This window comes from Lagopus leucura, unplaced genomic scaffold (genome assembly GCF_019238085.1).
Source record: "Lagopus leucura isolate 7727_CA_CO unplaced genomic scaffold, USGS_WTPT01 Super-Scaffold_100001, whole genome shotgun sequence".
Lineage (NCBI taxonomy): Eukaryota > Metazoa > Chordata > Aves > Galliformes > Phasianidae > Lagopus > Lagopus leucura.
The window spans coordinates 26,452,989-26,480,371 of NW_024962262.1; the positions used below are offsets into that span (position 1 = coordinate 26,452,989).

Genomic DNA, 27,383 nt, shown 5'->3' on the forward strand with positions numbered 1-27,383 from the left:
TTTAGGCACATAAGACTTGAAGTGTTTTCCTCTTCTAGAGCCAAAACTGTTAAATCTGCTGCAGATCTTAGAAACTGTATTTATATTTATAACTGTGTTTATACATATATAAACTGTATTTATACATATATAAACTGTATTTTATATATATATATATAAATATATAACGTGTATTTATAACTGTATATATTACTGATTTTTATTTTTACTTTTTTACTACGTCCTGTTCATAATGCTATTCAGTTACCCAATTAAACAGAAAAGGATGTGTAGACAGAAATTATTTCACATTTTCATAAACAGAACTTCTAACATTTCTTAATGCATCTTTTGCCACATGGGTCATTCAACTCTACAAGACTGCATTTAGCAGATCTGACAACTGAAAAATACAGATGGATGTAGAGAAAAGGCAAACAACAAACAACTAAATTTGAGTATTCTCATCTCACTGATTACCTCAAGAGACTTTATTTTAAGGCTTTTTAATAAGAAAGCAGTATTGCTTTACTCGATCAAGATTTGGCACGAAAGAGTTTAAAACTGACTTACAAAAATCAGGAGCTTAAAAAAGTTTACAAAATTTCATCATATGGTGTACTTCCTAATAATATACTTGCATGCACTAAAAAATCTAAGATATTTAAAAGCCATGGAACCTTGATGTTTGTTTTGTGATTTTTAAGAAAGAAAAAAATATAATTTCCTTTCCTTTTATAATTACTAAACAAGCACACAAATTTTCATGCTTAAATATGATCATAATAAAAGTAGATCATTTGTCCTTCCAAGGATAGTAATAATAATAAAAATGAGAGAGATGCAAATAAACCTTCCATTCCTAAGTAGTTCAAAACATTTGTTAATATAACGATCATCTTAAAGTAGTAGTTACTTCTCTGTAAGTTTTGCTGTGTTCACCACTGGCTCCTTACTGATCAGAACCCACAAAAGCATGCAAATTTTACCTTTTGCTATTGAGGATGTAATAGAACTGGATAGTTGAAAGAAAATTAGTAATATCTATCAGATCTTCAGAGTTCAAATGGAATCAAAACTATTTTGCAGAACTCTTTAATAAGAAAAAAAAAGAAGTATAATATTCTATCTGAACTTTAAAGAAGAATTAACATAGTAAACTCTATGCTGTGCTATCTTTCACATTTCATTGCATCTTGTCTACTTATTTAACCAAAAATTTGATGTTATCAGAACTGGATATTCTGGGTTATATACAAATTGCTAAGTCATTTATTTTAAGTTTGTCTGAGAGAGCTAAATTTTCCTCTAGAAATGCATGTGTACTAAAACCATTTGAAACTGACAAACTACTAAGTCAGTAAGTTAAGAAGCTAGGAAGCTAGGCACTTCCATGACTACTGAGCTCAATAACATTCCCCATAGCAAATAAATAAAAAGCATTGGTAATAGAAAAAAATTCTGAAAAATATATAATGCTTACAAATTTACTGAAGGTGATTACTTTGTCATGGGTGAATTCATTTTTATTATGGGTGAACTGCTGTATGAAAAGCACTAACATCTGACAAGTGCACTAGAGAAATTGATATTCAATAGAAAACTAAATTCAAAATTCAAGGAAGATTTTAAACAAAACTTATTTTTCCCATGTGCTCATATACTCTATAACAAGCTAGAAAAATGACTGTTGTCACTTGTTCAAGAGACTGATGGCTGAATACAGAAATAATTTGCTTCCCAAACGCAGTATTAAAGTAGTTCCCAAAATAAAAATGCAATTGAATACAGTCTCCAAATAAAAAGATGTCAACAAAAAAATTTTAGACAAGAAGGTGAGCAGGAAGATCTAGTCACATCATGTAATGTTGTCAGAACATGGACTATAGCCACTGGGGATTTATGAACTGCCAGATTTAGCTACTTGCAAGCAGTCCAGCTTCACTGGAACTGAGGATGTATCAGTTACTATATTACAGGAAAACAAACGGTGAAAGCACTGGCTGCAAATTTTTAAACTAGTTGAGTATTTGCTAACTGTCTGAAGCTGCAAAAAGCAACTCGCTCATATAAGAAGGCAAATCCAATTTAAATAGCTGCATTAGCAATTAGAACTGGTTCTCACATCTCTGAAGAAAACAAGTTACTGCTCCATTTGAAGAATGCACAATAACAGGTGATCCAGAAGACCTGTACTTTCAGAATTTTTGGTGAGAAACAACATTGGTTTTGCTTATGTATGCATTTTTTAAAACCTATATCTTGTTGCCAGAAAAGTTGTAACCATATTTGAACTGTAGTGATTGTGTTCACTATCAAAGTTATCCAGATAAATTACGCTTTGCTTGCTTTTATTATAAATCCTACTTCTTAGTGAGCCTTATGTTCTGATTCTTTGATTAACTAATAATCTATAACTCAAGGATTCAAACAAAATTTATGAAAAATATCAATGAAAAATAATAAAGATGAAAGAATGTGACATTTTTTTAATAAAACTGAAACAACAGCATCAACTGTAGGCTGGAAGCCTCTGCAGAAATCATCACATTATTGGGCCACTTTACAGACAATGAAGTGCTGCACTGAAAGCACCTGGTGCATAATCTAACGATTACACATTTTAAGACTACTGCAGCGGTCTTTCCACTTTCACATATCCTTTAAGATAAGAGTTCAACATAAAAAGCCTTGCACGTTTCTACACTCCACCCTCATTACATAACAGCCCTCAAAAATGGAAACACATGTAAGACAGTATTTAGTAATAAAAATATTCTTTTACCTCAGGACTCACTTGCAGCCTTAATTAAAGAAAGTCTTGTAATGAGGATAGAGTGTACTTTGGAGATTTTTCAAAGGCACCCTTTACTTACGTCAACAGGTACCAGAAGGCTCTTGCCAAGATGCTGGTTAAAAGAGAGACACCAGGCTTCAGTGTAACCATTCATGTTAGGAACATACTTCTTTATTGTCTCATCATTCAGCCTCAGCCAAACACCATCATCATTGTGGATCTATGGGAAACAAGCAACAAAAACGAGCCATGCCCTCCTGTAACTATTCTGTGGCTAAGGATTAACAGATATTAGACAAACAGCAATAGCAAGGAAGTAATTATCTTCACTGTATTGACAGAATATAAAAAGAGGCAGATAGGAATATTGAGCAAATCTGAATTTCAAAGTAATGAGAGTCATATATTTCCAGAAGGCAAGGTGCAAAGATAAATTTAAAATCAGACAATGCAACAATAAGATTTGCTTTGAGAGAAAAGTGCAAAGAAAGCCAGGCCTTTTTAAGCTTACTGTTCCCCACTTTCCACTTTTTTACTGATGAATTAACTTAGTAAATTGCAAAAATATTCCTTGCATATGAAGTTACACAGGAAGTTATACATGCAGAGTAGTCTAATACAATACTGATCTTGTGAAAGTGTAAATGAAGAATATAATGAAAATTATACCTATATCTTTGAATTTTTATGTAGAGCTGAAATAGTAGGTCATGAACAACTAAATACTTAGATATTACTGGGAGATGAACTCCAGGAATTTTGTTTCCTGGTATCACAATGACTGTTAAACAGATTTTCAAGTAAGTAAATAAAAAGAAAATGACAGTTAAAAAAAATTAAATTGGTGAATATTTAGATTTTTGCAATTTATACTCTTATGTACTCAAGTTGTACCTGTCAACATCTAGACATGAAAAACAACAACATTATTTGCATAGATTAACTTTACATCTTAGCCCAATTTTCAATAGAAATTTCTTATTAATTACCTCGTCAATGAAAGTGATGGATCCATTGACTTTCACTATGCCTATCTGCTCACTCTGAAGGGAAGGGTGGCTACGGATACGAAGCCCTGCACTGTCCTTGGCCACAAATTTGCGAACCTAAGAGAAGCAATGGAAGACAGTAAGGAAGAAAAAATTGGAACAGAGATCTCAGAGTAAAAAGAAATAGGTTTAACAGATTCTGAAATGCTAGTGACAAGATGGCAGAGTTACAGTTTGTTGCTAGTTTCCCATGGCTGCTGTGCATGATTTCACACTTTTTTTCTTTTTCAAACTATAACAAAACAAAACAACTTTTTGAAAATAGGTCAAGAAACAAATTGACTCAATCACTGAGAGATTTGTTACATCAGACAATGGTAAGTACAAGCTTCTGATTCTTTTTACTGCTCACCTACAATTTATGCATTCACGTGAGTTCCAAAGGACAGGCTTTCGTCTTAACAGTGTTTCCATTAACTGACTAACCGAAGATTACCTGCTCTTATTTGCCACTACCATAACATTGGTTAGCCTTTTGGCAAACATATGGATACTTGCCTTAGTAAATAGCTTAAATAGCTTTTTGTAAACAGCAAAAGAGCAGTCATTTCTACTTATTTCTGAAGCAGTTTTTGAATAATTTCTTTCTTATTCACATGAAAGTTAGATGAGACACTATGTTATTAGTTTGATTTACTACAGCCCACAAAATCTCCCAGATATTTGCGCTTTTTTTTTTTGGCTTTCAAGCATATATCAGGTAATTCACCCAAAGAAGAACAAACGACTTAAAATCAGAAACCAAAAAGATGGCTTAAGAAATGCGTGTATGTGTCTGCATTGTACAAAATCTTCCTTTGAAGGCTATTTTCAAACTCAACATTGAGAAGCTTATTAACCGAAGTACAAACTCGATCTTTAAATTAGCATAAAGCACAGAATGGTAAGGAATCAACCCAGAAAAAAAAAAAAAGAAAGGTAATACTCAAGTGCATAAATTGCTTTTTTTGCTCTAAAGAAATATTTAAGAAATTGTATATACTAAAAGAGTTATTGTTATTATCACTACTTATTTTAAACAAAAATAATGTAAATGTTTTTGCATAGTTTAGAGAAAAAGAGTCTGAGTGGTCACCTGACCGGTCTCTAAACTTCCTGAGGAAGGGAAGCAAAGAGACAGGTGTAGGTCTCATCTCACTGGCAACTGATGACATAACATGTGTGAACAGCAGAGAGCTGTGCCAGGGGAGGTATCATTAGGAAAAACCTTAATGTGAGGATGGTCGAACACTGGAACAGGCTTCCTGGAGAAATGGTTGATTTCCTTACACCTGTCAGTGTTCAAGAGGCATTTGGACTATGCCCTTAGTACTATGCTTTAATTTCTGGATAGCCCTGAAGGGATCGGGCATTGGACTTGAAGATCTCTGTAGGTGTCATTTTCAATAAAATTAGATTATGCTATTCCATTCCTTGTAAAAATAGAACATTGCTTATGATGTGGAATACTGAAACCCGAAAAAACAAAAAACATAAAACCATGACATTTCTCGACATAGAGAAACCTATAAACAAAGCCTTGCAAATTAGGGGAACCTAATTTTTACACTATTACCCCTAAATGTATCATCAGAAAATTATATGATGGGCTAGCTAGAGCTTTCATTAAAAGCTTTTTTTTAGAAGAAGGAAAATTCACACACAGGTTTTGGACACAAAAAGGCCCAGAAAGAGCACTTTTTGCCCTTGAAGCAGTTGCTATTTAATAGAAAAATTCAAACTGTAACTGCAAGCACAGGGATCACATCTGTGGATAGGCAACATAGCAAAAGCAGAAAAGTTATCTTATGCTTATTTCGTACAAGAACAACCAACTTAATTGTATGAGTCTTGTTTCTGATACAGCACTTCTCTGCTTGGAATATTTCCCTACAGCATAACAGCTCAGTAACTTACTAGTGAAACACTGCCCAAGACACTTCTTCCACAGAGCATGCACTAAGTGGACTCTGACCAAAGGTGATTAATGCAGAAAGGCACAGCAACTAGGGACCTTGAGTTAGCTGAACATGACCTAGCAGTGTGCCCAGGTGGCCAAGAAGGCCGATGGCATCCTGGCTTGTATCAGAAATGGTGTGGTGAGCAGGACTAGGGAAAGTCATCCTGCCCCTGTACTTGGCACTGGTGAAGCCTCACCTCACGTACTGTGTTCAGTTTCGGGCACCTCAGTACAGAAAGGACATTGAGGTGTTGGAGCAGGTACGAAGAAGGGCAACAAGGCTTGTGAGGGGCTTGGAGAATATGCCCTACAAGGAGAGACTGAAGGAACTGGGGCTGTTTAGTCTGGGAAAGAGGAGACTGAGGGAGACGTTATTGCTCTTTTCCAGTACCTGAAAGGTGATTGCAGTGAGAGCAGGGTTGGTCTCTTCTCACAGGTGACAGGTGAAAGGACGAGGAGAAATGGCCTGAAGTTGTGCCAGGGGAGGTTTAGGTTGGATATCAGGAAACACTTCTTTACACAATGGATTGTTAAGCATTGAAATAGGCTCCTCCGTGAGGTGGTTGAGTCACCATCCCTGAATGTGTTTAAAAGCCATCTGGATGTGGTGCTCACAGACATGGTTTAGCGAAGGGTTGTTTGAGTTAGGTCAGTTAGGTTAGTATGGTCAGGTTGCAGTTGGACTTGACAATTTTTAAGGTCTTTCATGATTCTGTGATTCTGTCATTCTATGACACACACCTTTTAAAATTCACAGCACTTTGCAAAGAGCTACAAAGAGTCTCACTTTATTAATGAGATTTCTTATTTGGTGAATTTGAGAAGAAGTACTTCTTGCAGCAAAGGAATATGTGTTGTACAGAATTAACAACCTTTACAAAGTGCTAAACAACACTCCTGTTCAAAGTTTGTTTTTTTTTTTTTTCTCTCTCCGAGTGATGCTAGTTTCTTTTTCAGTAATTTAAGGACAGTAGAAGCCATTAAAATTCATCATAATCTAATCATATTGTTAATGGTCTTGCCCTTTCCAATTCAACTAAACAAGAACTACCCAGAATTACACAACAGACAGTTTTTCAAGTAGTTTGTAGAATGGGATTTTCTACAAATCAATTAATCTAAATTTCACAGCCTATAAGAAGACTTATTGTTCATATACTCCAGACCACTCAACACAGACCACTACGATAACCTCCTTTACTAGTTTTGATGGATAGGAAAGTCAGATTCTCATCTTACTTCAATTAACAAAGAAAGAAGAAATCAGTACAAATTTGTAGTATGGTGTACATTTTACACTTGAGATTCAATTAGGCCTGGTTTCAAAACTGGAATTCTCCACTGCTTCAATGAAGAGACTTCATTGTTTCTCTCTGAGAACAGATTACTACTGAGAATATACTGACACCGCTGACTGATAACAATTATCTGAAATCTAGGTCTGGGAAAACGAAGCTTTTTGTGTCTAAGTAACCCACCTTTCTCAGTGAAATGGAATTCAGCATATTGGAACATTTCTGGTATACATATTTAATCTGAATTCTTGTATTCAGAAGCATGGAGCACAGCGCAATATTATATTTCAGAATTATTTGTAATACTACTGTTCATATATAGAGAGATATTCCACCCTGGTTTATTATGCAATTACGATGCAGAAGAAAAAGAATATAAAATTCAAAGACTGAAAAATCTAACATACTTCTGCAACCAGTGAATCCTAGGGTAGACAAAAGCTGAACAGACACAGGGCAGAAAAACAGCTCCTCTTTCAAAGAGGCTGCAAATTGGATAAGAACAAAGAGTACCAATGCAGAGAGATGAATAAACATGAACTACTGCCTTTTAACATCAGCAGCTTAACTTTTTATTTGTTTTTAACTGTCATGACTACCATTACTTAGAGAAAAGTAGTTGTCATATATAAACCAGTCATCTCAAATGCCACTGTAAAAACTGAAAAGAAAGGAAGACTGTAAATAGCATATGGCTCGGGTGGAAATACCATACAGTTCTGTGAGATGAACCTCACCCAACAAGAAGTTTTAATTAAGATAATGATCGACTAAGACAATAAATAACAAAATCACTAGAAACTCATGAGGCGCTATTCCTAAGGATGAGAAGGGAAATAGCCTAGAGGTACCTTTTGAAAAAAGCAATGAGGAATAAAACATTTTGTGGAAAATAAAAGTAACTGTATTATTTTTATTTTAAAGTGGCAGTGCAGGAAAAAGAATCTCTTTAGTGGCCAAAGTGGACACTAAATTATGCATTTACAGACTGGAGCTGCATGAAAAAAGTACTGTCATTAGAATACTCAGAAAGCTGGAAAAAATCAAGATGCACTAGAGATCAATGAAGGACTCTTTTTGTAATTAAATACTTCTAAGCAGAGGAGAACAACCCACTTTTGCTCTTCTAGTAACACAAGGAAGGGTAAATTCACGTCATTTCAGTATTTTGTATCTTTTGATATAAGTTTATTCAAGCGTCTTGCTCAAAATCTCTTTCTGAGCATCAAAGAGGAAGTGGAGAATATTTCCCTTATCTGGCACTTTCCCAGCAGTGCAACATCATCTTTAAGCTTTCCTCTGTTCTTTGTGTCTACTTTAGTCCTTCGGGGTAGAACAATAAGGTGGAATTGTAAAGTCAAACGCTACAGAAAGGATAACATCTTTTTAAAAAGACATTCTGATAAAGGGAGACAATAATAAATAAATTAATTTACAATTTTTATGTTGACTAACAAAAGAACCTTAGCAGAAAACAACCTTTGTAGAACCCTTTTTACACCCTGTATCTTAGCACAGTATCAAATCTAGTCTAAAATGCAGTCTGTAGTTTTCATAATGGTTGCACAATATTTGTTTGACAAACCAAGAGAAGAGCACTCTCCATATTGTTTCTAACAGTTCTACCAATGGATATACAGAAAGGAAATGGGATGAGCAAATTTCATTTTTTTTCAGTATATTCATTTCATTCTCTTCAGCACATTAAGGTGATTTCAAATAGGCTTATGTCCTCCACTACTGTATGCATTAAACAACAAGAAAATGCCACCCATATGCAACTATTTTGGGGGGGGGGGGGGGGAAGGGGGTTATTTAGTTCTCCAAACCTTGTTTGGCTGAGGCTCTGCCTTTGGTTTAATAAGTTGGGTTCCAGGCGGTATCATTCCCTTTGGAGGATCTTTCACTTTTACTTCTAGCCCAGCATCTATGAACAAACAAAGACTAAGTTATAAAAAAATTAAAAATACAGGAAATACCAGTCAAACAGTACCTGCAGAGCATGCAAAAGAACCACTCAGCTGTTTCACAAATGGCACTTGCAGGTACTTAACGATATGTTATTTTCTCAACATTTACACTGTCACATGAAAATTCACAAAGAACTTTATGTTCTTTTCAGGCATTTGTCACAGATTGTGTCCATAGCGCTATTAGGTAATTTTGTATCCTATTAATGTTTTCAAGGACCAATGAAGACAGAATTACGTGTTTGAGGCGTGCTAAGTAAAAGCTTCTGGACAAGCAATGCTTATGCATGCTTCAGATGAAACTGTAAAATTTGAGAAGCAGATAGTAGCCTTAGAAACCAAGTTACACAAAAAGAAAAGGCCTACATAAAAGGCCCATATATATACATATAAATAAATCAGCATCTTTAGTTACCAATACTAACAAAAGCACAAGGTACCGGAAAATATCTCAAGAGAGTAAAATTCTCAGATCACAAAGAAAAATACATGTAAAGAAACACTTAGATCTTACTAACAGATGGATATAACTTTGAGAAATAATATGACCTTATTCCAATAAGAGAATAGCTATGGTCATTTATTCTTTTGAGAAATGAAGATTTCAACAGCAGGGTTTGAATCAAAACTTGGTTACTTGCTTTTGTTACAAACTTTATATTAAATCTTATGGGCACCAAAACATGTTTTTTTTTGGCATTCAAATTGGATACACAACTATTTTTTTCTTACGGTTAGGGAAAATTATATACCTATTTCAATGCCATCTATAGTAACGTGAACAGTATAGAGACCAACAGCTCCGGGAGTCCAGTTTGCACAGTATGTACCATCATTATTGACTCTGATCAGCATGTTTTCACTGGGTCTAGGCACAAACAAAACAAATGAAATCATCAAACAATTACTGCCGTCTTAAAAACATCTGTAATACTTAGTTTAGAAACTATGCTTTTTTTTTCTTTCACATGACATACCTACCTATTTAATGTAATAAACTAATATTATTTATTTTGAAGCCACAACCCTCAACAGCATTTTTTTGTAACAGATGATATAAGACCATATTCAGAGAGTAGATAAAAATACTAGATATGATTTTAAAAAGTCCCTAAATTTATGAAAATATGATACATTCTACACAGTAAAGGCTTGGAAGTCTACATGTACAGAAAAGAGACAGGCCCTCTTAATTTTAGTCTCCAGTAAAAAGTAATTCTTAAATGCTTACCTCTTTGGTGTTGGTGAAGCAAAGCGCAGTTCTTCAAAAGAATAATTTTCATATGCCTACAAACAAATGAAATTAGATGAATGTGAAATCAACAGTAACCAATTATATTATTATGCTGAATAAAAGAAAGCAGAGTATTTTCTCAGCAAACAAAAAAATCAAACTTTACACTTCCAGAAGCACTGAACAGAGAAGCAGAAATCAACTGCATATCACAGCGAGAGAAACAAACATGTATATAATGTATATACAAATGAAACAATTATATTTACATTTGCGTTAACAAAAGTACATATTGCTAACAAAAGCTTTGTTCACAGTTATGTCTTTGAAGCTCTTCTACTCTAAGTTGAATGAAAAGCTTTTAAATTATTTTTAATTTACCTCTAAATTTCTATTAGGTAAGTTTGATCTCATGTTTGTTGTTGAACCCTTATAGCATCTAAGGGATACAGCACCGTAACTATTTAAGACAGTCTAAGTTTGTGCTGTCATAATATCACAGTATCGCTCTCACATGATACACACAAAGAGGGAATATCATATATTTATATAATAATTTATATTTGAAGAGACCTCTGTATGCAAATTGAGTTCACCTCCTGCACAAAACTGAGCAATACAGTAATTCTAACTTCCGGATTAGTTCAGCTTGTTCAAGTGCATAAACAGTTGAGTTTTGAGTACCTCAAGAGGCAGAGATTTTACCACCCCTCCAGGAAGAGTGTTTCAATGTTTGAAAATGTCCAGCAGAGGGCCACAAAGATGGTGAGGGGCTTGGAGCATCTCTCTTATGAAGAAAGGCTGAGTGAACTGGGTCTGTTCAGCCTTGAGAAAAGAAGACTGAGAGGGGACCTGATCCAGGTCTATAAATATCTAAGGTGTGGGGGGCAGAATGGCGAGGACGGACTCTTTTCAGTGGTGAGTGGAGACAGGACAAGGGGAAACGGCTGGAAACTGCAGCATAGGAAGTTCCACACAAACATGCGCAAGAACTTCTTTACAGTGAGGTGATGGAGCACTGGAACAGGCTGCCCAGGGAGGTGGTGGAGTCTCCTTCTCTGGAGATGTTCAAGACCTGCCTGGATGCCTACCTGTGCGACCTGCTGTAGGGAACCTGCTTTGGCAGGGAGGTTGGACACGATGATCTCCGGAGGTCCCTTCCAACCCCTACAATTCTGTGATTCTGTGAGAACTCTCACTGTGTATTTTTTTTCTCCTTTCCTAGTATGTAACCATTATTTTCCTTTTTACATACTGTGTTCATTATTGCATATCCTTCTACTGCGCAACAATAAGAAGAGTGACTTTAACTTCTCCAAAATCTCCCATGAGTGTGACAATATGTTGTGAGGGTGGTGAGGCACTCCATGGAACAGGTTACCTAGTGATGTGGTTAATGCCCTGACCCTGGAGACTTTATCAAGGAGAGGCTGAATAAGGCCCTGGGCAGCCTAATCTAGATGTGGGGTGCCTATTCACTGCAGGGGAGTTGGACTAGATGGTCCCCAGATGTCCTTTCCAACTCTAAGGATTCTATGATTCTATATCTATTCTAAGACTAGTAAGCCAGCAGAACACTAATCTAAAAAAAAAAAACCAACAGTTAATTTAATTTCTCCTCTGACTCAGGCTATTTTGTTAATCAGCATAATCACAATCAAAGTACACAACTTTTCTTCTTAAATTTTCATTCAGTTTATTATGCTTTAGAGTTCAGGCAATTGGCCTCCTCAATGCACTTAGTTTTCTGCTGAACTTAATAAATACAATTACAATAATTTATAACTAGTGCATTTTTAGCCTGTGAACAAATGGAATCATACTTTTTTCAATCCTCTTTGAATACTTTTACCCACTTTGAATACTGGATTTTCTAGCTATCTCTTTAAATTAACAGTAATTTACCTTCATCATTGTAATGGCAATATATCGAGCTTCTTTTACTATCATTGGCTCATATGAAGAATCAAGCTTTGGTGAAGGAAGACCTCCAAAAGTCATATCAGTGCTAGGGGAAGCAGCGGCAGCAGGACTCCCAGGTATCCGTTGTACCTTTTTAACTTGCTCTTGTTGCAAGGATGTTTTTTTCTGAGAAACAGGAATAGCTTTGACTTCTACCTGCAATCAGATATGGAATTTAAGAGATGAATTAGAGGAAAAAAAAAGTACCCACACAATTTTACAGATCTGATAAAAGCCCAGTGACAGAGTACTTAAAGCACTCACTACAAATCCTGCTATGTCAAAAAAGTATGCAGCTACACTTTTGCAAAGCCAAGAACAACATCTAAATGGAAAATCTGAGTACGTAAACATACAGGAGAGAAGCACCTAGTAACTGTGTACATAATTGGTAAAGTCTAGTATTACGTATAAGAGTTGCACAGTACTTCCCAAGCAGTAGAGTATATTCTGATATATTAGCTAAGTTTTCCCACAACATAAAATGCTACAAATACCATACTGGCACAGGTTTCAGAGAGAATCATCATGGCCTCCTAGATCTGGATCTGTGAAAGTAAAATTGGATCTTGGCTAGCTCTGCTACTGTTCTATATCAGTGCAGGACATTTAACTGTGCCCTTCAATTCAGATTTTCCCTGACTTTCTTTTCCAGAGGTCAGACCACAGACTTCTACTCGTGCAGGTAACAAAGAGTCAGTTGAGTTCAGTTTTCTAGGAAGGAAGAGACTATCTGGAGAGTAAATTTCATGCATTATTCATCCTAGAACTTCAATAAAGTGTGTTTAATTGCTGCAGATTTCTTATGCTATTTATCAAAATTTGACCTAATTTACTGGAAGTTACATCAGTTTATTGAGCACTGAATGAGTCCAAAGGAATGGTTAAGATTTCTGTTACTTTATATTACATTTCTGTACAAAAATAGCAATTAAGTAACAAATACAGTAAATATGTTGATGTGTATATTTTCATAAATCATTTTCCTGATTCACAGAAGAATCACTAGAAGCTTTCTACTACCTCTGTCAAGAATTAAGGTTAGTAACTACACATTTAAATTATGTTTGTGCTTCTTATTAAGCTGATATTTGTAAGTCAGTATTTGCTAATGAGTTTACATTTCACTGAAAAATAACATATCATACACAAAGACTAGATTTGAGAGTTCTTATAAAAGGGACTTTACCTTTCTTAAGGTAATTTACTTCTACAGCTGATAAAATCAAGACTTCAAAATTACTGTCAGAATGTAGTGGATTTTAAAACATAGTAGTAACCTAATTTCTTGAAATTAGGTGAATAAAATCTTGTGTTCAATTTGTTTTCTTTACATGCTTCATTATCTCAAATGTAATTGCCAACTTTTATGCATATCCTATAGGTTCTAATCCAAAGACTGATAGAGTTTATTGTATCTGTGGCCATTTTGAAAACTTCTACTAATTCAGTAACAGAAAAAAAAAAAACCAACTGTGATTAACTAAAGAGGATGAAGCAAGAATCTCAGATTTTTTATTATTATTATTTTCAAAAACTACAGGAACTACGAAATATTTGAGAGAGGGAGGTTCTGTTCTATGTTAATGCGACTATAAAACGGTTCAATGTGCTTATGATTCATTTTTCCATCACATTTATTCATTTTATAGTACTCTCTACTGGCTTGTAAATAAAAAGTGGATTTGTGTCACTCTGTATAATGCCAGTCTACAACTGACTATTTCCACTACTATACATTTATAACAGCCAAGATTTGCGTTACATGACATGGCACTCATGTAATACAGAATTTGGTAATTCTGTGGATTTGAATGTTAAAAAAAACGTCTGATTTCACTGAATTTAAGAGTACCAGTTTCTGCTGTGTGTAAGAGTATTTTGTGGAGTATCTCTAACAAATATTAAATAAAGTTATAATGAAGTTTATGAACAACCAAGATTTCAATAATTACCTTCATATTAGGAACATGAACAACGTCCCCATACTGGTCTTTTGTTTGTACTGTAATAACAGTTGGCCAACCACAACGAATATCATCCTTATTCAAAATCAGTGATGTCTTTTGAGGATCGGCATATGAATCTGGCTGAAGCCATCTACAGCAAAGACAAACACATTGAAGTCTCTTGTAGCCTCTCCAAAAATAAATTATTGTTCTGCATAAGTATGACACCCAGCTATGAAATGTATTTTATCCTATGTATGAATAAAAACATTACAAATACCTTTACTTAATATTTGACATAATAATTAAAGCTACACAGCTGTTGGTATACACACAAAGAACACTGGAAATTTTTTAAAAATTTAACACATAAATAGAAAATTTCTAATTTGCTGAAGAAGTCGTTACAACTTGGGTTTATTCATTACAGCAGCACAAACTGTTACCTGGCAAGACGTCCACCACTTGATCCTGGTACACAAGCAATGAAATCCTCCAGAAAAGACTGCTCATTGCTTTGTACTTGCAGTGGAAGACTTCCTTCAAGAGCTTCCAATATTGTTGGTGAGTGAGATAGTGCCAACCCTTTTCCAAGTATTCCAGAATGAGATTTGCACACCTTTTTTTTTTTTTTTTTTTTGCAGGAATTGAGGTGGAGTGAAAGGGTAGAGAGATAAAAGAGTGTCTTTTAGTATCTTACATGTAGAAGCTGTTCCATAACTTAACACTATTGGCACAGACATTTGACGGATTAAAAACCATTTAAGGAGAAGCTAAATGGATAAACTACTTCAATGAAAGTTTTAAAAATAAATAAATAAATGAAGAAGTCAGTTCCTAGCACTGGTTTTACCCACTCAATCTAGATAATACTAATAAATGGTGTCAAAAGTATTATCTGCTCAGTCTAGAAAACATTGTCAGTAACTTATGTCAAAAGAGACTAAATTTGCTTGAGCTGAGGAAGAACTTCTGCAAGAAAGATCATGGCAATATGAACTTTCATGCAAAGAGTATCCTTACCAGTTGAGTTATGGCCAGAAGAAGAATGAAGAAAGCTCTTTTGAAAATGTGACAAATTAGAATTTTCCGAAGAAAATAAAAGGCTAGAGATAATAGCTTACAGTAAGACACATCTTAAACACTTTTGGGTTAGATAAAGTAAATGAAATCCCTTCTTTGTGAGAAGGAGAAGAAGGTGAGAAGACACATAAAATACCAGAGCATTGGACAGCAAGTGAAAATGCATAACACTTTACTTGCATGTATACTCCTAGTTCACTTTTTGAATTTAAATACTGTGAATCCAAGAACAGATTGCTATAAGAAATATTCCTTTCAAGAACATCCTTCTCAACACTTTCTGTTTCCTATTCTAAGGCCTACAGTACGGTGTCATTCTGTATCACTAGTATGTTTTTCCAGCAAGTACAGTAAAAGTAAATTTCAGTACAGTTGCCTTGAAAATGATTAGGAGAGAAAGAACATGAAAACTTTTTTACTGTTCATCATTAGCTAGGGTCAAAAATAAGGAGCTACTGATGAGCAGCAACTGCTATCACGACCTCCAAAACACATCATCAATCCAGAATAACTACAGTCATATTATTTGAGACTTCATAAATATTACCGTTCAAGTAACTTTATTTCTGCCATTATAAAGATATGTGAAAAGTTTATTTTGGTAACATTTAAAATTTATTAAACCGCAAAACCTAACACACATCTATTTTTGAAATATATAGGTGATCTTATTTCCTATATGATATTTTATGCATTTTATCTAAGCAGATTTACTCTAAGACTTAAAAGGAACAATATACCTGTAAAGCAGCCTCCTCAAGAATCTCAAGGTCTTCTTCAAATTCATTACCTGCTGTAAAAATATAAATACATATTTTTCATAACAATAATACAGACATTTATCTACATATTAAATAATCTGAAATTAAATTCTATCTAGTTTATGCTATGAAATTTAAATTTGCAGGAAGATGTGTAATATCGTTTAAACAGCTGCTTAAAGATTACTATCTTCTATAAGCTTAGTAAACATGCAATACTGTGTAGTTCAGTGTACAAGCAAATAACCAGTATACATTACACATAAAACAATCAAAACTAAAAATTGGTAATTATAATCTCATCTCCAAGACAGTATGTATGGCAAATCTTTGGATGCAACTAGATGCTTCTAGAAAAAGATTTTAGGAGGTCAAGCTGATTGCCAGGAAGAGGTACTCAAAACTATGCACCAGCTGCTCCCCTGTAAGAACTTACTCTAATAAAAGTATTTAAAACCTGATAAACTGCACAATTTGGTAAATTATGAATACACCTAAAGCATTAAAATAAATTATATTCTATCACATGGTATTTCTTTCTCACATATGCCACTCAAAAATCTGATTCCATAGTGACCAGAATTGCCAAACATAGTCTTAACAGAAAAGTCAAACAGGTAAAGTTACCATATTTCTAGTCTTTCTCAAAAACATGTCAGGCAATTCTATTAGTAAGGAAAGAGAAAAGGAATGAATCAAGATCCTAAGATATTTTTAAGATATTTTAAAAATTTTAAGATTAACCTAAGATATTTTTAAAATTTTAAGAAATGAAGATATATAGAAATTCTGCTCTCACAGATCACATCTAGAGAATTTCAAACAATTAACTAATAATGTTTAATAATTCAATAACAAATTGATCAATTCCCTATTGCTGCTTAGGTTAGATCTCAATCAGGGACCAGATTTCTCTTGGAAAGAGATGAAAATCTTTCAAATTTAAGTCTTGAAGAACTTGCAAGGAGGAAATACTACCTTGTGAACATGGTGATTCGAGTATACTCATAATGATGAATTTTTTTAATTATTACAGATTAAAATTTAAACACGTATCTGGCCAGCTGTATTCAGAAAATACCCACAACAATAATTAATAAAAAGACAAGATACCTTTTTGTGAAGGACATCCTCCCTCAGTAAAGTCTTTACAAAATAATGCAGTCATGTAAATAATGCTAAAGATGAGAGGGTCTATAAGGATGCCAGTAACACTTTTAACTCTGATTAGAAGTCACTTCAGTCATCTTGTCTATGTTCCTTGATATACATTTTCTGGACGTATTTTTATTTTACTTTGTTTTTACTCCCATGATGCCCTTTGCACCTCTCGTAAATGTATCTTTTGAGAATTTTCAACTATGTGTTTTCTGCTTCTTTTTTAAAATTCTGTCATGATATATGTGAAGGTTCTCAATCTTTAATTTTGTCAGGCTTTAATAACACTTATTTGGATTCAGAGGACTAAGTATTATTAGGGAAATGGAGCAGGAATTTACTTCACCTACTTTTGTGCAGTGTAGCATGAGATAATGAGCTAATGTGTACGTATTACCAGACATAACAAACAGAAGAAAAACAGGCACCTCTTCTCAGTGATTAATTTCTTCTTTTTTCAGATACTCATCCTAGGATGACATGAACCATGACAATGTCTACATTATCTCTAAAAAAGTTAGATCTACCAGCTTAGACTCAGTTGAATTCTAACTGCCAAAGTACAGGCATTTTAATTTGCTTATTCCCTTCTGGAGTGAATCTTTTCCTTCTGTTGATTTCTTCAAACTGTATAAACTCGCACATGAAACAGGTAAAACTGTAGAAATTTTAAAATGGAGAATGAAAATTAAAATAAAAGTTATTTCTTCTTGTATGCACTGCAGTGCAGTCTTTTACATGACTACGTAAGTTTTTCTTAAAATCAAACTGCTATGCAAATGAGCAATGGCAGTAATATATAGTATTTTTCAAGACATCACTGACAGCAAAATGTAGAAGATGCATTACCTACAAAAAAGCAGTCTGATATTAAGGCAGTTAAATGTTGCCTTAGAAAACCACATTTTAACTCTTTTCCTGCAGAATTTATTCTGAGCCACTTCAAACTCTTCCAAGTAAAATTACAGAAAACTGAAAATCATCTTTAAAAATCTGCACAGTAATTTCCATCACAAAAGACAAACCGCTCCTGTCTGTAACTTATCAATTCTGTTTATTTGTAGAGGTCTTGTAGAGAAACTCTACACACTTATTTGTCTTTAGTTTTGCAGTACTGTCAGGCATACTAACAGACTTGACTGAAGTCCTTGAGCTGGTGTTATGTAAGTGCTGAGATATATCATTTATAGTGTTACATCAATTACTTTAGTAATCAGAAAACCATCCTACATCTGCACCTGTCCTTCCTCTGCTGCAGCACACACATAATTCCCTTCATAAGTCGGCTGAATCTGCAGAACTGACGTGGCTGTATGTTTCATTTCAATTTTGATTTCTATGTTTTCAGGAAGAACACTCTACACATCATCTACATTTGATACTTTTAGGCAACCAAAATTAGAAACAAAACCAAAAATTCTTATTTTGAAATAAGAATGAAGTATTAAAAAAACTGGGAAGTGATACTGGAAGCATTTCAAGTTCAGCCTCTTTGTTTTATAGAAGAAGAAAACAGCACAATAAATGGACACTAGGGAAATCAACAAAAGTAAGAGATAATGCAGCTGCTTGGAGAAAAACAGAAGAGGGCACTCTTTTTAATAAACTATAGAATTGCCTGTACTTTTGAGAGAGAAATACAGATTTACCAGTGCAGTTGAGGTGCATATCTAAAACAAAGTAAGAAATTTGCACATTCAAATACACAAGCAAAGTATCAGGTTGAAAAAAAAAAAAAAAAAATCAAATTAGGTTTTGTGGTTCTAACTACACAGCGAATAGTATCTTCCTGCTCATTAATAAATATTTTTCTCTGCCAGTCTGCTTAACAAAATCTGAGCTCTTATTTGCACTCCTAAATTAAAATGATCCAAAAGATATCTTATTACAGATTATGAAACTGTTTTTTCTATACATTAATGTTAATTGGGTTAAGTAGTATTATACATAATATGGTTGTATCATTAGAACATTCTCAGTTTCCATATTCATTCATTTTCATAAACTCTTATTTATCCTTGCATTTGGATTATCATAAATTTCTGTTTGCTGCATCTGCCGGAGAAGTATGCAATATTCTTATAACTGCAAAAAATATAGCAGTGTGTAGGTTGCAGTGTCTGCAAATACAATAGCCACTCTTAATTTTAAATAAATGATTTCAAATTTTACAATTTAATGCTGCAGATGTTGCTCTTTCAGAAAGGTGTGAAGTGCAGGGAGAAAAAAATAGTGAAAGGGAAAAACAAATATGATACCTGCACATTCGTGAAGTACCACAAGAGAACTGTAGGACATAGCTCGTACAATGATACACTACACCTGTGAATGGGGTGAGTTGGTTTAGATTTAACCATTCTCTCCATAACAGCTTAAGCAGATAACAACATTTAAAAAAAAAAAAAAAAAACTTGGTTGATTAATTCAGTTTTACAATCAATTGTATATGGTCATCCTTAATTAAAAGCAATATGTGGACTTACAGAGAGCATTTATTAATAAAACTTGAAACAATGAAGTAAGTTCTTAGAGCCAGACTTACCAATAGGAAGTGCTAGATCTTTCTTCATCAAAGCTGCTGCGCATGACCCTCCTAAATTGGCCAATTCTTTTTCCAGCTGAATAATACCCTTAAAATTTAAACAGATTATAAACAAAAATAGCATTTCAGAAAATATGACAACAGATGGATTTCCTTGATTCTACTTTAAATCCTAAGAAATATTATTTCTATGTTCCATTTCTAAATTTCCCTCTGATATTTTTCTTGTCTTACAATTGCGCTGGCATATTTTAGTACAACATGGGACACAGTACCAACATTTTTAGAACCATTTCAGCTAGGTAAGAGCATTGACAATTGCTACTGAACTATTGGTAGCCTGGTAAGAACATGATTAATTGTAATTGTCTGATGGTAAACAGAAAGGGAACTCCCAAATTAAAAAATCTACTGATAAATATTCAGATTACAAAGCAATTCCCCTTCTAAACTGTACACATGTACTCATATTATTCCATACATTATACCAAAAATCCTGCCTTAAAGTTAATACGTTGTAAGATATTATTCTGTTAATGTCTGTGTCTCAAAGCTTGCTGGGGACACAGATGGACTTGTTCAAGTCCAGACAAGTCCCCAGCAAGGATTGTGAAATCCTTTGTCTGAAGGACACAGATGAACAAGTCCAGGCAAGTCCTGGGCAAAGGTTGTGAGATCCTTTGTCTGGGAAACTAATTCCTTCACCTCTCTCAAGTGAGACATTTTTATTGGCGTAGTCGGCAGGATACCCGCTGTGAGAGTGTTGTCCTTCCAGATAATAGTTTGAAACTTTTTTTTCTGTGTGCACCTCCTGGAGTTGCAAGGAGCGATAGTTTTGAAAATTTAGACGTGAGTCCTTCTCCAGGAAGACCGCTCCATATTCTGAAACTTTACCTTTTATGTGTGTACCTCTCGGGGACGTATTTTGACTATTTGCATTTTGATTAATACGTGTGTGCCTCCTCGGGAAGACTTCTCTGGTTATTTGGTGACTGAAGTGCGAAACTTGAAGTGATATTTTGTGACTTAAAACATGTGTGCCTCTCCAAGAAGTTTTATTTAAACTACTGAAACCGAGAAAGTGTTGCTTTAGCTTTACATTTTTTGTGCTCCCCCCAAAGAAAGGGAGGAGTGGTTTGAGTTGTGTGCACCTCCTGGAATTGCAAGGAGTGAACTGTAACTTAGGTGTGGTGTTTACAGTTTGTTCTAGCTTCTTGTCTTTGTGTGCTCCCATCAACAAAAGGGAGGAGTGATTGGAGCATTTGCATTTGTTTAGGTGTGGTGTATCTCCCTGGGAGGAATAGTGAGGAGTAACTGAGCTTTTGAACATGTGTACCTCCTCCTCCCTTAGTATAGATCTTTCATCGTATTAAGAAATGAGTAACAGTATTGCCAGTATGAAAAATGAAGATGTGTTATTTGACCTTTTAGAAAAGCATGGTGCTCGTCCCTCTTCATCAGGAGTGGACTGGGCACACCAAAAATTGGCATAATTTGCAGAGTGTTTCGGAACGCATTAGTGTCTTACAGAATGAGGCTCGTACACGAGCTGGAAAAGGAAAGTCGTTTATTTGTGCCGTACTCGGGGCTGCTTTAAAAGCTGCCGTGGAGTTCCGAAATGAAAAGCATTCGGCAGAACTCCAAACCATAGAAGCACTACAGGAATCGGTTAGAGTTACACAAGAATTGGTAAAAATTCTGCAGAATCAAATAGTTAATCTTGAGGAATCTTAATCTTTAGAAAGAGAGAAACATAATTCGGCCTTGTTGCAGATGGCTTTCAAAGAACTGTTAACATGTAAGGATACTAACAATACTGTCACCCATGGTTTGCCTCAAGAAAAAGCTTTTCCTCAGGAAGAACTACAAGAAATAAAGGAAAGACTAGACAAATTAGAAATCCCAATAGCCCCATTGCGTCCCTTGATAAAAACAGAATATACCTTCGATAACAGCGAGGATCTAGATCCTCAAATGAATGTTAAAGAAATTCCCTTCTTGGCCATCGAGCTTGCAAAATTGAAAAGGGACTTTAGACGCTCTCCAAAGGAATCAGAAACAGAATATGTATGGAGGGTGAGTCTCACTGGTGGCGACCAGATTTGGTTAACAGAAAAGGAAGCAGAAGGTTACTGGGGACCAGGAGTATTTTTAACTACTGGTAACAATCGTTCTCCCTGGTCATTAACGCAAAGGGCTGCCTATTGGGCAGGTGGTCTCAACCCTTTAGAACGGGGAGACCTTCTTGCCATTACTGGAACTACTGACCAATTAGTAGAGAGCGTTCAAAAGGCTGCTTGTCTCCAACTGATGTATGATAGAAAGCTGCAGCCGCATCATGAATCGCCCATGATGATGCCTGTTGATCCTGAGAGAATGACCCCTTTTATTAGAGGGCTTCCGGAATCACTGAAACCCATAGGCATACAATTACAAGCAAGAATACAAGCTATGTCACAGGGAGAAAGAACCCGGGCAGTGTTAGAAGAAACTGTAACCCCCAACCATCTGCAGTCAGGATGCAAAGTATGGACGGGGGGAGGTAGCCCAAGAGTTAATTAACTATGGAAGAAAATATGGGACGATGATTTCTTTTCCCAGCAAATCCGAGCCAAGAAGTGTAAGGCTTTCAACAGCCAGTCTTGCCCCCAGGCCACCTAGCCCAAAGCTCAGTGGGTCTGGAAGGGCCTCATTGCCAGTAAACACGGGTAGGCAGAATATCTTTCATAAATGTAATGGACTTTGGACTCTGGGTTGGAAAAAGGGTATTCCACGAAATTTGATGGATGGATTGACAACAGACAGGTTAGAGAAATTAGTTAACTGGTGGCCAGAACAAAAGCTCGAGAATCTTGAGGAAAGCAAAACCCCAGGTCCTAGGGCCTCTCTCAGGGAACCTGAACGGCTATCCAAGCCATTAGAAAACTGATGTCTCCGTCCCTCCCAAGTGAGCAGGGTGGGGGTGGTGAAGGGTGGATGCATTAGAAAGCTCACAACAAAGGGAAACACTGATCTCCCAGGCCAGCCTGTGTCGATTGGCTCAGCTAACCTGAGGCTGGTTTCCCTACCCTTAATGGGATACCTTAACAAATATCCTTGGAAGGCCAAGGACACCGCGAAAAAGGAATACAAAATTAACACTTGCTGGATTGTTCCCTCATTTTTTAACCATATTAACAAAGCCCCCCCCAAAAAAAAACAAAGGGCAAGTCGGTGTCTCGTTTTATTTTTTCAGAATACTCCTATAGACCTTGACTGAACACAGAAAGGACTCTAAGTTTTGTGACAAAAATATTGAAAATTTGATCATGTTAGAATACTGAATATACCTCTTGATTACATTTTGTATTTTTGTTCTGTGTCTGAAGGACACAGATGAACAAGTCCAGGCAAGTCCTGCGCAAAGGTTGTGAGATCCTTTGTCTGGGGGACGCAGATGGACAAGGCCAGGGGCAAGGAGAACGAGATGAACTGCAGCTAAATAGCTGTGAAGCAGTCTTTTGTGTGGACCTATCTCAGGATGAAGGCCATCTCAGGGGGTACTCAATGACTCTTGCTCAAGGCCCATCCTTGTCAGTAGGCAGGAGAACAAGGAGGATAAAAGAGGAACTGAAAACCATAAAGATAGGTTTTCTGACAACAGATTCCTCACGAAGAACGGAGGTTTTCTGGCAGCAGATTCCTCCTGAAGAAGAAGAGGGATTCCTCACGATTGAGGTGACTCCTGCATACTGTCGAACTCTCCTGTGCCTGCTGCCTGAGCACTGCTGCTGCTTCAAGGATTGGCTCCTCGACTTCTTCGTCTACCTGCCTGCTGCCCAAGGCCGGCCACGCTGCTTCTCACCCCCTCCCCTGCTGCGTCTGCCTGGGACCTTCAAACGCCGTGCAACGGGACCGCTGCTGGATCCTGCTGGTGACTATCCCTGCTTTACGCAACTCCTGCTTCTTTTCCATCTTTTCTATCGCCCTCCTTCCCTTCCCTTCCCCGTCTCCCTGATTAGGATTTGTAATAAACTGGTCGGACTAACATATGAACCGTTGTTTCTTAATCTCACGCCGGGTATACAGATATTAAAAGAACCTCATCTCCCTCCTATAAATTGGAGCGAGACACCTGTAAAGTGAACAAAGACCAAGCTCTAAAATTAAATGGCAAGAACAGACATTGCTGTCATACAACTTTTCTGGACGCTTCAGTCCTGAGACGCAAGGGAGCTTAAAAACTGTAAAATTTGCTTTTCTGTTATAGAATGTATTTGCAGTCTTAACTGTTGTACAAGAAAGCTTGTGATGTGAACACTATTACTTCAGGTAGATAACTCCTATGATGTCCATATTGTATTTAGTGACTCATCTAGACAAAGAAGATTCAGAATTTTACAAAATTTCTTATTGATGCAATGTACAAAATCATAATGCTATGTATTTGAAGAAAGTCACAGTTATTAAAAATCCCACACACAAAAAAAAAGCCATGCCAACACATTCAAATCAAAGAATTACAGTGACACAAATTTAAAAATTATATGCAAACAATTGAAAAATATTTTGCAGTACTATTTAGTCAGAAGTGCAGATCAGTTAGTTTTACCAAAAAGCCTTCTGGCCACATAAGAGTGAATTAATAGGTTTGTTTGAAGCCCACTTTTTTCTTACCTCATCAGATCCTGGGCTAAATTCATATCCAATTGCATAACATTTGAAACCATAAAAACAAGCTTTTTCATCTTTCACATAGTCTGATGCAGTCTCCAGAGAAAATAGAGCTTCATTTCCTTATAGGAAGTAAAATAACACAAAAAATAAATTAAAAGGAACTTGTAATATTTCTCCTCTTTTGGAATATATCTGTTACATGAACATAAGTGAAATACAGACTTTGTAAGTAATACGTGAAATAAAATAACATGCAGAAGAACACTTCAAAAAATAAACTTAATATAAACATAGTCCACAGATACACAGTTGATGGCTCATAACAGTCTCTTGCCATCTTGGATGGAGACACTTCATCAACTTTGTTTTCCAGAACGATTTTGCTGAAAAGTCAAACTTATAGTTAATTATTTTAACAATCATAGAATGTTTTGGATTGGAAGGGACCTTTAAAATCATCTACTTGCAACCTCCCTGCCACAGGCAGGGACATCTCTCTTAGACCAGGTTGTTCAAAGCCCCATCCAGCCCAGCCTTGAATGCTTCCAAAGAGGGGGCATCCACAACCTCACTGAGAATGAACATTAATAAAAATTTTTGTAAATTATATTGATTACCTGGCAGTACTAATACCATTGTAGGCCATCCTGAAGATCCTGAGAATTTTTTGAGTTCTATCCATGAATTAAGATTTTCATGAACAGAAGCATGTTTTGGTCCAAATCCCAGACTCTGTGCAATTCTGACAGGAATTAGTAAACGAAGAACATCCTCTGATTGAGCAGTGCCACACTGAGTGTCAAATTCTATTGTTATCCATCTGACACATTCAGGAAAGGTTACCTAAAACAAAATAGTAGAGAAAAACCTAATTACATGCATGTGTTGTGGGACTTTTTTGTTATACCTTCAAAGAAAAGCAAAACAAAACACTACTATTAAGTTTTGGGATTTCTTTTGCCTTCCATTTTTAACGTTTCAGGCTATGAAAATGATTCAATTGTGTAATTTTGCATAGTTTTAGCACGCTTTACATTAACATAATTTATTTTTGAAATTCAGATACGCCTGAAATGCTTTACACTAAACTATGTTTTAACTTACATCCAGATTAAGTATTTACACTTAGGATACCATTTGTGTTTTTTTCTGTGTTGAAGAACCTTCTCAAATACCTTTTAAAATGCAAACCTTAAAAAACACATTCAATGTCTGCTTTGCCCAAACCTGCAAACAGCAGCTGAAGCATTTTATGAATATAGTCTGCGTTACGACAGCATACAGTTACAGTATTTTAGAAGTAGTAATAGCTAGTTACTACCAGCTTCAGATAGGCTCCATAAACTTAAAAGAATAAGAATCATCATAAATAAGAATCATCACTTCAGGAGTATCAGATAACTAGTTATCTTGGATTCTTGGATTTACTGTTTTGAAATCAATGTCACTACAGAACTCACTAGTTCTGGAAACAAAACAGAGGATTTTTTTTTCAGACAGGTAATTTATGTCTCTGCCGTTTACTCAGACAAATAAAATCATTCCTTCTCAACTGACATTCTGAAAATCTAGTTTAATCAAGTTACTTATGTAAGGTAGACTGAATTCCACTTATAGTGACTCAACACAAGAGAACATCAGAGACCAAGAGAAACCATAATTCAAGTGAATATAATTTGTGAAGAATTTAAATGGCAGACCAAAATAGCAATGTAAGGATCCCTATGTTACAGATATATATGAATTTAACTAGAACTGATGCTAACTGTTTTCACAAAGCATAGCTTCAGTGTTAGATAAGAATGTCTGAGACATGATTAGATAATATCTGTTAGATAAAGAATTCCAAATTCTGCAGTCTATACAACTAGAGCAAATAAACTGTTTATGACAGAAGGAAAATCTAAGAATGAGCAAATTTAGGTGCTTTCAGTCAAAAACCTGAATCGAAGGTTAAATTTACATGGTCCCTTTATACTTAGTAAAGAAACAGAACGTTCTTCAGAAAACAGTACATTCATAATACATACAAAACAGTTTCCTATATTAGACAATATGAATTCTCATCCAGCATTCTGATAAAATGAAAATGATGTAAAAAAAATTAAGAAATAAAGAATTTAAATTTAAGATCTAGTGTTTACCTTGTAGTGTGTAACACAGGCAGGTTTATAGGGATGTTCACTTTCCACAACAGCATAGTGATTAGAGGTAGTACAAGCTGAAAGCCCTTGCTCTGGCTGGTTTCCTGTAGTGCTGTCTGTAGACTGATTGGGGTTAAAAGCTGGAGGAGCGTATTTCTGATTCAGAACTGCCACAGAAGGAAGTAATTGTTGTACTAGACCAAAGACCTCTACAGCAACCTGTAACATAATGCCAAATACACTAAATTATTACTTATGACTGGGTGAAAAAAACCCACAAACGTGCATTTCTTGCAACCATTGCAGAACAGCTGTTTTGGATATTCTCAATAAATCACTATCACAATTCATTCTGTCACATTTTCCAACTTTGCATCTACATAATCCTTGCAGAAAGAGCACACTCGGTTCATCTCAGAGACTTATAAAAAAACAGAATAAGAATCTGTATTTGCAGCTGTGAGATATGTACATTAAAACACCTTCTCCAGCACTGGGAAGTTGTAACATGAATGAACAATTATTAGTTGACAGAAAAGAAACACTGTCTAAAAGTCATACTCCTGTCATAGTTTATTTCCCAAGAAAACTGTTATTTTTCCAATATTAAACATTTTTAATATACATACAAGATAATACTGTCTAATAGCTAGGAATTAGTGACATTTGTAAATTCAATGATAGTTTTCAAAATTTTCAGACACATTTAATCATGCTTTGCTTAAAAGCATGAAAAGTATTTTTATTCATAGGTTACGTCTTCCCATCTGTAAATTTGATATAAACAAACTTTGTTTAATAAATAGCTACCACTGCTTTGGATATTCATTGTAAAATCTGAATTTATATAATATTTAAAAAGTTT

The 27,383-nt window shown here is 35.4% G+C and overlaps 1 protein-coding gene across 9 annotated transcripts in view; it reads right to left on the bottom strand.

Annotated features, from left to right (window-relative positions):
- MYCBP2 (MYC binding protein 2) overlaps positions 1-27,383 on the bottom strand; it is a 157,254-nt gene that overhangs the window by 64,790 nt on the left and 65,081 nt on the right. For 8 of the 9 annotated variants that reach the window (XM_042866506.1, XM_042866508.1, XM_042866510.1 and 5 more), the window contains 13 exons: positions 26,519-26,737; positions 24,992-25,217; positions 24,375-24,493; positions 19,719-19,806; positions 15,998-16,050; positions 14,621-14,793; positions 14,181-14,325; positions 12,169-12,381; positions 10,261-10,316; positions 9,782-9,897; positions 8,889-8,986; positions 3,766-3,882; positions 2,856-2,996 (listed from right to left, as the gene is read on the bottom strand). In XM_042866506.1, the coding sequence (XP_042722440.1) occupies positions 2,856-2,996; positions 3,766-3,882; positions 8,889-8,986; positions 9,782-9,897; positions 10,261-10,316; positions 12,169-12,381; positions 14,181-14,325; positions 14,621-14,793; positions 15,998-16,050; positions 19,719-19,806; positions 24,375-24,493; positions 24,992-25,217; positions 26,519-26,737 (1,764 nt within the window). The remainder of the gene's footprint in view (positions 1-2,855; positions 2,997-3,765; positions 3,883-8,888; positions 8,987-9,781; positions 9,898-10,260; positions 10,317-12,168; positions 12,382-14,180; positions 14,326-14,620; positions 14,794-15,997; positions 16,051-19,718; positions 19,807-24,374; positions 24,494-24,991; positions 25,218-26,518; positions 26,738-27,383) is intronic. The other variant, XM_042866509.1, reaches the window with a different exon arrangement.